At 34.3% G+C, this 13,477-nt stretch overlaps 1 protein-coding gene across 1 annotated transcript; it reads right to left on the bottom strand.

Moving 5' to 3' along the window:
* Positions 1 to 4,271: 4,271 nt before the first annotated feature.
* On the bottom strand, positions 4,272 to 7,518 carry LOC114711849 (AP2-like ethylene-responsive transcription factor AIL1). The gene is made up of 8 exons (XM_028896277.1): positions 7,326 to 7,518; positions 6,466 to 7,048; positions 6,294 to 6,376; positions 5,778 to 5,866; positions 5,551 to 5,624; positions 5,245 to 5,295; positions 5,023 to 5,099; positions 4,272 to 4,894 (listed from the first exon to the last, which is right to left on the bottom strand). Exons 1-8 carry the CDS (start codon positions 7,516 to 7,518, stop codon positions 4,272 to 4,274), a joined length of 1,773 nt encoding a protein of 590 aa, XP_028752110.1.
* Between the last annotated feature and the right edge of the window lie 5,959 nt (positions 7,519 to 13,477).

The raw sequence follows: 13,477 nt of genomic DNA, 5'->3' as shown, positions 1-13,477 counted from the left end.
CGTATGCAACGCAGGAAGAAATGTTTAGGGGGTATTTGGATAACCTAATAAACACTTTTCAGAAACACTTTTTCGTAAATTAAAATAAAATTCTCTATATATTTATTTCGTATACCATAAAAATATTTCTGAAATCATGGTTTGATCTTGCCCAAACACCTCTTTAGTTTCTGGAATTTACAGCGAGAGCCCAAAAGTGATATGTCGGAATTTCAGAGACGCCCCCGCACCACAATGCGAATTTACGCAAATTCAAGGAAATCTGTAAAATAATACCCATATAAGACCCTGGTACTTATATTAGTGTATAAAAGAGTCTTATATTTAGAATAGGAAGAATAATAATAGTAAATAAATAAAAAGGGGAAAAACAGACAGAGAGAGAGACATCAGCAGGAAGCGCGAGGATGAGCTTCTCCTTTCCATTCTTGAAGCATATGGATCCTCCTCCCTTGCTTTTCCCCAGCATAACCCCCCTTTCCTTTTCAATTTAAAAAAGCATATAAATCAAAAGGATTCAATTTGGATCATTCTCAAATTGATTACAACAACAACAAGTCTTATCTCAATAGGTGGGATCGGCTACATGAATCACACGACGCTATTATGCTCTGTTAATAACTCAGTCCTTAGATATATTATTGATTAGGAGGTTTCGTTATTCAAATTGATTGTGAAGAAGATAAATGCGAATGTTAGGAATGGATTTGGTAGGGAGGCAATGAAGAAGGAAAGAGTAAGGGGGAAAAGTCAAAGGGTACATAAACACAAAAAGAAAAAGGTTGTGGCCGGAAAAGAATTTTTTTTTTGTTGGGGGGGGGGGGATAGAGTAGACTGCGTGCCCCAGAGAGAGGGAGAGAGAGAGACAGAAGAATGAAAGGGGCATGCAGACGCGATGCAGAGAGAAGATGGGGAATGGGTTCTGCAACTGCATAGAGCTATGCATGTAGGTGCGGCAGAGGACTAGGTGCCTGCCTCTCACCTCATCCATCCTGCTACCCTTCCCTCCTCTCCCTCTCCCTCCTCTTCTTTTATATTCCTCCTGTTTTTCTTCTTTTTCCTCCCAAATCACCCCAAACTAATTTACACTTAGCTTAGTTAGACAGATTTCCATTTTTGTGACCTTCTATTTCTTTACAACAAGTTTATGTAACTTTGGAAATATTCTCATGATTTTTTGCTTTTTCCCCCCTTAAATTTAAAAAAATGGAGTGTTTGTGTGTGTGTGTATATATATACGGGTTGGAGAGAAGTTGGCGGGGGCACGCAATTTAAGGCATCTCTTCACCGCAGGCTCTGAACTTGCTTGGATTCTTTCAGATCTTTCCCCCTCCCCTCCTGCCTGCTTCCTACGTGGGTCAATCCCAACTTTACCCCCACAACAAATAACTCCTTTTTAATTTCATTTTATTATTATTATTATTATTATTTATAATAATGCTATCCTAAATTCCTAATAACGTATCATTCCGTTCCATCCCATTCGCAGTCAAAAGATGGCTACCCCCGGTGATTCCCTGCTCCCCTGCCATACCGTAGTTACTATACTCGCCTCCTGCCTCCGCCCATATATATATTTTTTTATTACGAGCAGTACGTTTTGACTTTTCGTGAACTTCTGTTCCCTCCTTCACCGCCATCTGGGCCGTCCACTCCCACAGCCCATATCAAACGCACAATTTCGATTGGTCTTTCTAATCCAAACGCCTCTCTCTGACTCTGCGCATTATTGTGTCCCGCCACTGCCTCGAGCTCCGCGCTCTCAACTTTGGAATTGGAATAACTTAAAACGCTGCGTTGAGAGGGTTCTTGTTTCTTCCCGGTGAGTCTCACCATTCTGGAGGCATGTCATAGGATCGTACGCAGTGAATTGCAGGGATTTCATAATCTTTTCAATTTTCTTTTTACAAATAAAAAACAAACAAAAATATTGCTTCATAATTAATGCTGTCACACTATAACCAACCTGTAGGGATATATCTATATACTCCTTCAGTTCTTATTATAAGACCCAATTTGACTTTTTATTTGGTTCTAATTATAAGACCCAATCCATTTTGTCTCTTATATTTATGCATTTTTTTCCAAGATAATCCTTCTAATAATGATAGTTTTAGCCAATATACTTAATTAGCAAGGATATTTTAGGAATGACAACACTTATTTATTATAAATAACCAACTTAACTTACTTCCTTAATTTCCTCAAATAAGTCAATTGGGTCTTATAATTAGGACCAAGGAGTATATATATATAAATGGAGTGGATAGTATATACTACTACCTCCGTTCCTAATTATAAGAGCCAGTTGACTAATTTGAGAAAAGAAGTTAAATTAATTATTTGTAATAAATAAGTATTGTTTTTCATAAAATATCCTTACTAATTAAGTATGTTGGCTAAAACTATAATTATTAGAAGGACTATTTTAAAAAATTGAGTAAATATGAGAGGCAAAATAGATTGGGGTTTTATATTTAGGACTAACATAAAAGTCAAATATGGTCTTATATTAAGGATCGGAAGTAGCATGTTTTAACAAAAAACACTTTTAAAATAATAGATTTATACTCCTCCGGTCCTTATTATAAGACCCAATTTGACTTTTTATTTGGTCCTAATTATAAGACCAAATCCATTTTCTCTCTTATATTTATGCATTTTTTTCTAAGATAATCCTTCTAATAATGATAGTTTTAGCCAATATACTTAATAAGCAAGGATATTTTAGGAATAACAACACTTATTTATTATAAATAACCAACTTAACTTACTTCCTTAATCTCCTCAAATAAGTCAATTGGGTCTTATAATTAGGACCGGAGGAGTAATTTTTTTAACCTCATATTCAACCTAAATTTAGATTTCTCCCCAAAGTCAGGCTTAAATAAGTTGACCCATACTCAATATTCCCACGCTCCAGATATTAAACCCGGACATCCAAATATCCGCGGTCAACACCGGCTTCTGCGTCTTCGCAAGGCGTTGAACGCATGCAGACAAGCAGACAGACAAACACACGAAATAACTAGATTGATTGCAATTTTAGATTACGTTTACATTTTCTCGGATCCCAAATATAAAAATTAGTTAATTAATTTAAGTAGATTAAAAAAATAAATTAAATTAATTATTTGTAATAAATAGATACTCCTCCGGTCCTTATTATAAGACCCAATTTGACTTTTTATTTGGTCCTAATTATAAGACCCAATCCATTTTGTCTCTTATATTTATGCATTTTTTTTCCAAGATAATCCTTCTAATAATGATAGTTTTAGCCAATATACTTAATTAGCAAGGATATTTTAGGAATGACAACACTTATTTATTATAAATAACCAACTTAATTTACTTCCTTAATCTCCTCAAATAAGTCAATTGGGTCTTATAATTAGGACCGGAGGAGTATTATTTTTTAAAATATCCTTAATTCCTTACTAATAAAATTTACTAGTTAGAACTACCATTAAAAAAAACTATCTTGAAAAAAATAAATATAAAAAAAAATGAATTAGAATTTTATATTTAAAATTAAAATAAAAATCAAATAAAGTCTTATATTAAAAACGGAAAGTAGTACTATGAGACTTTTACATTAATGAAAAATTAGGAAAAACATTAAGACTGGAATATACTTTAGACTTGCATGCTTGTTAATATTTCACATGTAGAGTGTGTTTGGATGATATCAAAATTATATCTTTTATAATATATGAAATAAACATGTAAAAAAGTTTAGTTACAAAAACACCTCTCTAACAGAGAAATGTAATGTACACATTTTAAACGTAAAAAATCACCTCTCAGCTAGTGGCAAACAAGAGGACAACATCATGTACGGATAAGCATTATTCTATAGAAACTCATATAGGGGGCAGCGGGGCTTTCCTGCGGCTACTTTATATCGTACGTTGTAGCTTTCTACTGGCGTCGATTGTATTATCGGCTATAAATTAATGCTTTGATCAAAGACGTTCCCCCTCCCCTTCCTTTTCCCTATTATCGTAACAGTAAAATCCGAACAAGATTCGCAGAGCACGCAGGAGAAAAATAACACTATTGCTTAGTCATGTAATCCAGAATTATAACTCGGCATTTCACTTAACGAATCCCACTAAATAAACACAGTAGGATTCAAAATTTCCTTACATAGTCACGTCTTCTTCTTTGCCTTTTTCCTTTTTCCTAAGCTGAAAACAACTACAAATTTCCCACTAGCTTACCCTATCCACTCAGCCTCGAATCTTGAAGACCTCGATCTCGTTTGTTCATTCATTCCACAAAGCAAACATAGGAACTTGATGAGCCAGACCCATGTTCCCAATGCGAATGTCATTATTCGAGTTATCATCACCGTTGTCGTTGTTTCCATCATCACCATCACCATACTTTGGTCCCTGCAACGAGAAGAACCCGGGTCCAAACTCCGAACCATTCACCCCAAACTCATTTCCCATTCCCACAGAACACTTGGGACTTTCTTCCGAGTTTGACGCGTCCTTAGCATTATTATTCGTGCCGTTCTCGGAAGTACTGTGATCATTGACCTGTTTCTCGTTGGGGTTCCCGTCATCATTCCAAACCATGCTGGCTAACTCATCAGAAGAGTGCTCACCATTTGTTACAGCCAAAAAGGGCTGTGGCTGCTGCCGATGAGCCGCCGTCGCTAATGACGTTGATGCATTAGAATTGAAGTCGTCCGTTGTGGTGGCCACACTGCCCGGAGCTGAGTCTTTCGGAGACTTCTTTGCCAGATCTCCTGCAATGAGGGTCGAGCTGGAGCATATTCTCTTCACGTCATACCTGCTTATATCGAAGTTGGTCACAGCACTAGTTCCCCTGAACTTAATTGCAGCAATATCATATGCTTCTGCGGCTTCCTCTTGTGTGCCTGCAGGCAAATATAGTGATTAACACAAGCAGCTTACGAGTAAATAACGAGGAACAGGTGTTTAAGATAAGGTTAATTAAAAGGAAAATATACGAAAGGTTATGGTGAGGGAGGTTGGTGAAACTTACTAAATGTACCGAGATACAAGTCTTTGTTTCCTGCAACTCTACCGATCCTAGCTTGCCACCTTCCATGTTGATGGTGTCTGAAGAGAGACAAGGGAAGCAGATCAATGTTTTGCCAATAATGGCCGCCAAGTTAATTCAAAAGCTGGAATTGCAGTAAATAATGGAAAACTTTTTATCAATATTATTAATGATAAAGTAAAAAGCTCAGAACTTTGGCCATACCTTGTCACGCCCCTATACACAGAAGCACCTCTTGAAAATCCACTGCTCTTCCTGCTCCCCAAAGAACAAAAAAGGACACATCGTTTTGTTCCATATTGAATATAGGGGATGAAAATTAATTGAGGAATGAAAAGTCAATCGACAATGCTCAGATAAAATTCATTGCATGTTTGCTATATTAAAATTTTGCAGTAAAATTATCGCAGAGTCTGCTACTGAATTGTACAAAAACTACCCACTTATTGCTGAAGGATCGCTATCTAAACCGTATCTAATAAGATCACGAGAAAAGATTCGAGTGGGTACCTCCTCAAATTGGCCACAAATTCTTGCCTCGTCATGTGCTTCATCTCTTCAAGTTCCTTCTCATAACTGCTTAACTGATAAAGCATTTAAGAATTTTTAGATGAAGTGTGGGCTATAGCCGATGGTAGAACCATGAAATAGTTCAATAGTCGAAAGCTAAAAACAAAACAGCGAACATAGACAAGACTTTTCGATGGAAGGAACAGTGCAAGTCTGAGAAAGCATACAGGGAAATTTATGTGAGTGGTTGGGCCCCAATACTTGAGCGCAGCTAAGTCATAAGCCCTTGCTGCTTTTTCTTCTTTATCATAACCACCTAGTAACAATAATACAAATTATTATTTTCCAAAAGGGATGAATTACATATTTTCTCTCAGAATCATGCACAAGAGCACACCTTTTCATGCTTTTTTCAAAAAAATATAAATTATGCACCAGATCAATTGTTGTCATGGGAAAACAGTAAAGACCAGAGAGGATGGTAAAAGAACTACAGAAAGAGACATGCAAATGTATAGTGGATTTTCACCTACCGAGGTAAACTGTGCAGAGAGAGTTGAAGCGTTGAAAGGAGAAGAATCCAACCAGTGCGTCAAACAAACCGTTAGTACATATATTCTCATCAAATCAAGAGAAAGGGCTAAAAAGAAAAACAATGATGATCATCTACCACAAGGTTTAACGGCGTGTTTGGTTCTTACTAAACCATGATGTGAAAAAAGAGGACGTAGTTTTTCTCTCACCTTGCCTTCCTTTCCTCGTTTGCCCTTCCTTCCTGCAACTATTATCCCACAAATGGGCCTCATATCTCCCAGTCCATCTATGCCTAATACCCCGATATGGAAAACATAAAAGGAATAATGAAAAGCCGAAGGAACGATATAATTCGTTAACTAGAAGAATCACTATCCTTACCTTGTAACACCTCGATATTGAGATGTTCTTTGACCAAAGGTATCAATAGATTTGCGAGGCACGGGTTCTCTAGCAGCAAGAGATTTTGTGATTGGCCTTTTACGAGCATCATCTTCCACTTGAACCGGTGAAACTGCACCACAAAGAGTGTTTGGTACACTAGGACTCATAGTTAGGGCTAGAGATTGGTAGTTATAACCATTTACTTCAGCAGAAGATTGAGATTGAGCCAACCAGGACTTGTACATGCCGTTACTTGGGATTACAGCTCGCGGGTTACCATCATTGTATGCATGAAAAGATTGGATTAAGGAAGGAGGGTTTGCGAAATTTTCCCCATTAGTTTCCATCTCAGTGTTGGTGCTGAAGCTTGGGGCCACATTCACATTGATCCTGCTAGAAATGTCCTGGTTCTGGCTCTGGTTATGCTCTCGGTCTTGATCTTCTTGTTGTGTACTGCCTTGGCAATACACTTTGGTTTCAGCAATATCAGACGTGTTCGAGTAACAACCCAAGAAATCTTCAAGCTTTGGACCTTTTTCATTGGAGGTTCCTCCTACTACTCCATTATCATACCTCCACTCTACAGAGCAGCCAAAAAAGCCAGATGAGAAATTGATTGTATCTTTAGAAAGCATGCAGCAAAGGAACTGATTTCATTGCTAAGTAACAAAGTAACCAAAGGAAATAGAGCGAAAGTGCTGCTTTGGCTAACATGCAAACAGAGGCCAAAGATCAAACACATCCTATTCATAAAGAGAGACAACTTCTTGAACATTCAAACACAAGACAAATACCAAAAGAGGATGAATAAAATAACAGGAAGATATTGAAATATGAACAGTGACATGCACTAGTACCTTCAGCTGCACCAGAGTGCCTAAAAGGGTCAGCAACACAGAGAGAGCCATCTGATCTCAAAGGCATAACCGACAAGCGAGGATGAGAAGGAGGATAGCCTCCACGGTGTTCTGCTTGGTTTTCTCTACCATTCCCATATACTTCATCAATCCTCAAGTGTGGAGTCAGAGAAAACCCCATCCAATCGCTCATATTTACCCTTTCTCAAGAAAAACAATCACCACGCGCTTACACAACCTAACCCCCAAATCTCTCTTTCTCTCTCTATATCTGTATCTCTTTGTCTGTCCCTCTCTAAAATCAACAAGCTTGTGTATCTCTATGCAAGTTGGGAATGTTGGAGTTCGAGCTCAAACTTCGAAGGTTGATGTAGTGAAGTTGGGGGATGGAGGAGGGAGTTAAAGTTTCGATTTTTTCCCCTGGATGTATCGTAAAAATCATCATACGGACTTGTTTCTTCTCGTGGGTCTTATAGGACTGGGATTTTCCTTTTCTTTTCTTTTTTCTTTTTTCTTTTTCGTATACGTAGTTACTGGTGCGTGCGAGTGAAGAAGGAAAGAGGGTGAAGATTTTGGAGAAGCTTGTGTCGTCTTATATTCTCAGCTCTGTCGCTGTTTTCTTATGAAAATATTGGGCTTCGTGCCGCCTCTTTCATTTCTTTCTCAGATTTGCGCAGAGGTGGCCATGACATGTAGGAGAAAAAATTTTAAAGACACGAAAGATGCCAAAATTTCTCGAGCTCTAATCAGGTACGTAATGATGTAAACTCAATTTCAGTGTAGCCCACGGTGTGATTTGGATTCGAAGTCGGTCAACGATTGAGATTGGAGGAGGAGAAAAGATAACGCGGAATGAAGAGCAGGAGAACGCGGATTATCCAAAAGCTGTGAGCAGCAGAAATGCATGTTTTCATGTTGGATTGTGATTAGTTTCGAGATGACCTCGCCTTCTTTTAAATATTAAATTTAATCATTTGTTACTTTTTCTTATCTTTTTATGAAGGGGAAACCATTTTGAAGTACTTTTAATTTTTAATTTGGTGCTTATTTGTTTTTTTTAATTATAGCATTTAATTTTACATTATTAGCACCATTAGTTCTTATAATTTTACTTTATTAACATCACCAACACAAGTGGCAATGATGCTAACAGAACAAAAATTAAAAATTTAATTAAAAAACAGATAACATCAAATTAAAAATTGAAAGAAAATACATCATTGGAATTAAGCTAAAATAGAATTCACTCATACATTACATACAACAAAAATTAATAAATAAAATTACAAATAGCTCGAAATACATGGAGCGGTTAACTGGGATTTTTTTTTGTTTTATATAATTGGGAGCAACTTTATTAAGGAGATATCCTCTGCACTCAAACGAATTATTAATTCTGATTTTTAATATAAAAATAATTAATTAATTTTAATAGATTAAAAATATTAGTTATATTAATTATTTGCATTAACCTGCACAGGAGGGGCCAAAGTAAACGCTTATCTACGTTATTCAAGAAATGGACTGTTACGTTAATGTGGTCAAAGCCGAATGATGTTGGGGGAGTTGCTTGACTTGAAATCACTCACTAGCTAGTCAAAATGCAGGAAACTTCCTCACTACATGAATTTCGTCCACATGGCTGCACCTGGAAATTTTGTTTGACACGTTGAATTTCCCATCACCCGAAGTTATTAATTTGTATGTGAATCTTTATTCTCAAATTTTCACCTCAATATTATTTAAGGGACACTGCATGAATTATTGATTGATGACTTGTTTCAAACTTATTATAGTTAAAATTTATTTATATAATATATTACTTCTGCTCTTTAATATAAAGTTCAGCTTATGATTCAAATTGATCTACAAACTAAATTTTATATTAAGATTTAATATTTTATAATTTTTATTAGATTAATAGAGGGTGGGGCCTCCTTCCTCTAACGCTCTTTATAATATTCTAATCTCTCAAATATTTATTTTCATTATTAGAAATGATGTGATTTTGATTTATTAATGATTTTTTATAGAAAAATACATTAAGATAGTGTAGTTTTGATTATAAAAGGTTCAAAACCGTACAATTTCATCACTGTAAGATTTTAAGATGTTCCTCGTTTTGTGTAGAATTTAATAATTTAAAAACAATAAAATAAGTGTTCAAAAAATTGGAGTGTTACAAAAAGAAAATGTTAGAGAGAAAAATAGGTCCCAATGGGCCTGGGAATAAAAGACAAAGAATCATCTTGGGCCGAGACTATATGGAAAATATGTCAGCGATCTTAGGTCACATTGGAGTCCTTCAAAACAACGGGCGTGGGCCCATTTAATGAGACATGGGCTTACTATTGAAAATCCAACAGCGTGAGAATGACCCAATCAACTGATGAAAACCATCATCACGAGTGGGCGCCTGCCGAATCAATTAATCTCAAGTCAATAATGTGCCTGTTTGGCATCAATTATTTTGGGCTTATAAGCCCTACAAGCCCGATTGGAAAATTTGAAGTGTTTGGTTGGACTTAAATAAAAAAGAGCTTATGTATTTTAAGCTGGGAAAACGTACGTTGCGCTCAAGCTCCATTTTCTGGTTTATGGATCACTTTAAGAGCTTATTTTACATGTGGCATGACAGAGGAGTAAAAAACGCGTGAAGAATTGAATTCAAAGTGGCATGCTCCATTTGACGGAGGAGTAAAATAATTCTATCAAAAGCTCCATTTTTTGTTTAAACCCGCCTCTATAAAAGAGGCTAGTCCTCTACTGTCACTTTATTATATAAAGCTCCATTTTTTCATTTCTATAATGTTTTTAAATTTAATTCACTCAATCAATTTCACTTCTTCATATTAAATTAATTTAAATTTATTATATTATGTCAATATATTTTTTTATGATGTTTCACTTTATATTTTAAATATTTCTTATAATTTCTCTAAAGTTTTCAACTTTCACTCACTCTATAAATTTCACTTCTTCATTATATTATCTCAATTCATTTCTTTTTTCATCTTTCACTTTATATTTAAAATATTTTTTATGATTTCTCTAAGATTTTAAAATTTAATTCACTTATTAAATTTGACTTCTTCATATTAAATTATTTTAATTTCATTGTATTATGTGAAATCATTTTTGTTATCTTTTTTTATTATTTATTATAACTCATATCTATTTTGGTCATTTTATAACTAAACTTACTTTTATTCAACTATAATCCAAACAACCTTTTACCAATCTCACTTTTGCAAACTAGTTTTTCTGAATTCCAATCGAAACACAATTCAGCTTATCCAATTTAGCTTTTACCCAACTTCACTTATCCATAAACTACTTTTCAATAAGCAGCTTTTCCAATCGCTGATCCAAACGGAGCCAATGTTGAAAGTATCCATGAAAACGATTAAAGAAGGGCACAACATAATAATTAAGTCTCCATTTTTCTATTAAGGTAGGTCCGTGCCCCGCAATAATCCTGTTTACGTTTTGGTCCTTATCAAGACTAATCCCTCTCTGTCGTATTCATATCAATCAATTACTAGCTCCGATCCTGATTATAAGAGTTAGTTAACTAATTTGTGGAGATTAAAAAGATAAGTTAAGTTAGTTATTTGTAATAAATAAGTGTTGTCTTTTCTAAAATATCCTTGCTAATCAAATGTATTGGTTAGAACTACTATTATTATAAGGACCACCTTAGAAAAAAAATACATAAATATTATAGACAAAATAGATTAGGGTCTTATATTTAGGATCAAAATAAAAGTCAAATAAAATCTTATATTAATGATCAGAGGTAGTATTATATAAACAAATTTAATACTCCTCCGATCCTAAATGTAAAACCCTTATACATTATACATTAGTGTGTATAAAGGTCTTATATTTAGGACCGGGAGAGTAATTAATACATATTTGCATGCATGCGCATCACTTTCAGTTTTTAGGTTGTTTTCCACATTTTATGATGATAATATGATGTTTCTTCCACTAAGCCACTTGAGATTAAAAATAAAACGGCCTTTGAAAATTTAAACTGCTTCCACGAAGAAAGCGTACATCTTTTATATTTAATTATATCAAGGTTTTAGGGTTACTCTTCATGGAAAAATCAAGTACCTGTCTCAATATGTAACCCAATATTCAAATTGAAGTCGAAATTGTATAGTTTTTGTTTTGATGTGATAATATATAAAGTATTAATATATCAAATAGGACAAAGCCCTCTCAAATTTCTTGTATATGATGTGCGACGAAGGCCTATGTTCTGCAAATAAAATGCAAGCTGCTAGGATCAAAACGTAGTTTTTAATTAGAGAAACAGAAAAGGAGAAGAAAACAGGCCAATGGGGTCAAACGGGTTGGAGAAGAAGATACGTTAATAATTAAGTCGTGATTACGCACGTTATTGCTCACAAAGTGATTTTATTTGGGAAAAAGTAGAAACAAATCTTTTATTGAGAAATTAATGGGCAAATATTTCTTACTGATTTTGTGCAACTCAACTTTCATTGTTTATAACTTAACTTTTTTTTTTTTATATGTAATTCATTTTCCCTAGCATGGAATCATTATCTTTTCTTGTGTAATGCTTAACTCAATTTTTCTTTGTACAACTAAACATATTTATATGCTTGTCTACGTGCAAATTAGTTCTTTATGTCTAAATAATATTATTTGCAATTTACGGTTCTAAGCTCATTTGTCAATTAAATTTTTAATGAGGGATTTATTCTTAATTTTCTATTTTATTCATTTATGTGACTATCTTCCATTCGTCTTTTTTTTGTGGGGGGGGGGGATATATTGGTTCTTTATCGGATACTTGAAGCCTAGTTACCGCTCTTTAATTATTAAATGGTACAACTAATTTGATATGTCAATTCAATATAATAGTTTGGATTCTGGAAGGCATTATTTTTGGATCAAACAAATGGCATATAAAACATTACAAAGAAGAATAATGTGAAATTGACCTTTGTATTTACATGTAAATTTACGGTAATTTCTTATTTGAAAGTAAATGCGGGGTAATTTTAATTTCATTCGAATGTTTTGTTCTAACTCAATTTCATATATGCGCACACCCTAGTAGAAAAATCCCAATCAATATGCACCATCCACATGTCACCTAAAATAATTCCACAATATAATAACACATGTGACACACACCTAATCCTTAATTAGCTCCCTGTTTTTTGGGTGTGAACACCACACATCTTATTCCAAGTTATAATAAATGCACCAAATCTTCACAAAATAACAAAATCTAAGGACTTTCTAGACAATTTTTTTTGTAGGCATTAATTTGGACCGCTATTTTTCACCTAACCAAATACATGATTTAAGATTTAAGTCAAGGGGCTTTGTATGTGCGGGTCATTTCAATGCTAACAACCCATTGACTAATGATTAATTAATTAGGGTTCCTCACAGTGCACACTCCATTAGTGAATCGAAGATGGAGACAAATGTGTAAATCGGAGTGATCTCGGAGGGCTAACCCTTGTTAATTAGGTTCTGACAAAAAAGGAAAAGAACTGGTTAATTAGGTGTAGTAAACTGTATCTGATATTTAATTAATTATTCATTTCGTTTTTGGATATTTTCAACAAAAGAAAAAAGAGAATCTCCTCACCAGAGTGTCACTGTCATTAATCTACATTCCCCATCTCGCTCCACCAGTATTCTTATATCAAGTTCATGACAATCTTACAAATTCAAATTGATAGGAATACTTTTATCCTTAATATAAGAGCTAATTAACTAATTTAAATAGATTAAAAAAATTTGTTAAGTTAGTTATTTATAATAAATAGGTGTTGTCTTTCATAGAATTTTTTTTACAATTATATGTATTAGCCAGAACTAATATGTGATGAAATCTTTAACATGTGCAACTACTACAGAGACTATTTAAATAAATATGAAAAAACAAAATATATTAGAATTTTATATTTAAGATCAAATTGAATGTTAAATTACTCTTACATTAAGAACATGAGGTAGATTTGATTTCATTTGATTTATATTAGCTTGTTGACCGACAAGCGATGACTACTTATTAGGAAACTTTTGGTTTGGGAATTTAAAATGAGAAGACGTGCTACTACCTCCAATCCTAATTATAAGATCTTATTTATAAACTA

The sequence above is a fragment of the Neltuma alba genome, unplaced genomic scaffold (genome assembly GCF_004799145.2).
Source record: "Neltuma alba isolate B1F8T4 unplaced genomic scaffold, ASM479914v2 tig00011322_pilon, whole genome shotgun sequence".
NCBI classification, from domain to species: Eukaryota; Viridiplantae; Streptophyta; class Magnoliopsida; order Fabales; family Fabaceae; genus Neltuma; species Neltuma alba.
This window is presented reverse-complemented; position numbering and strand designations above follow the sequence as displayed.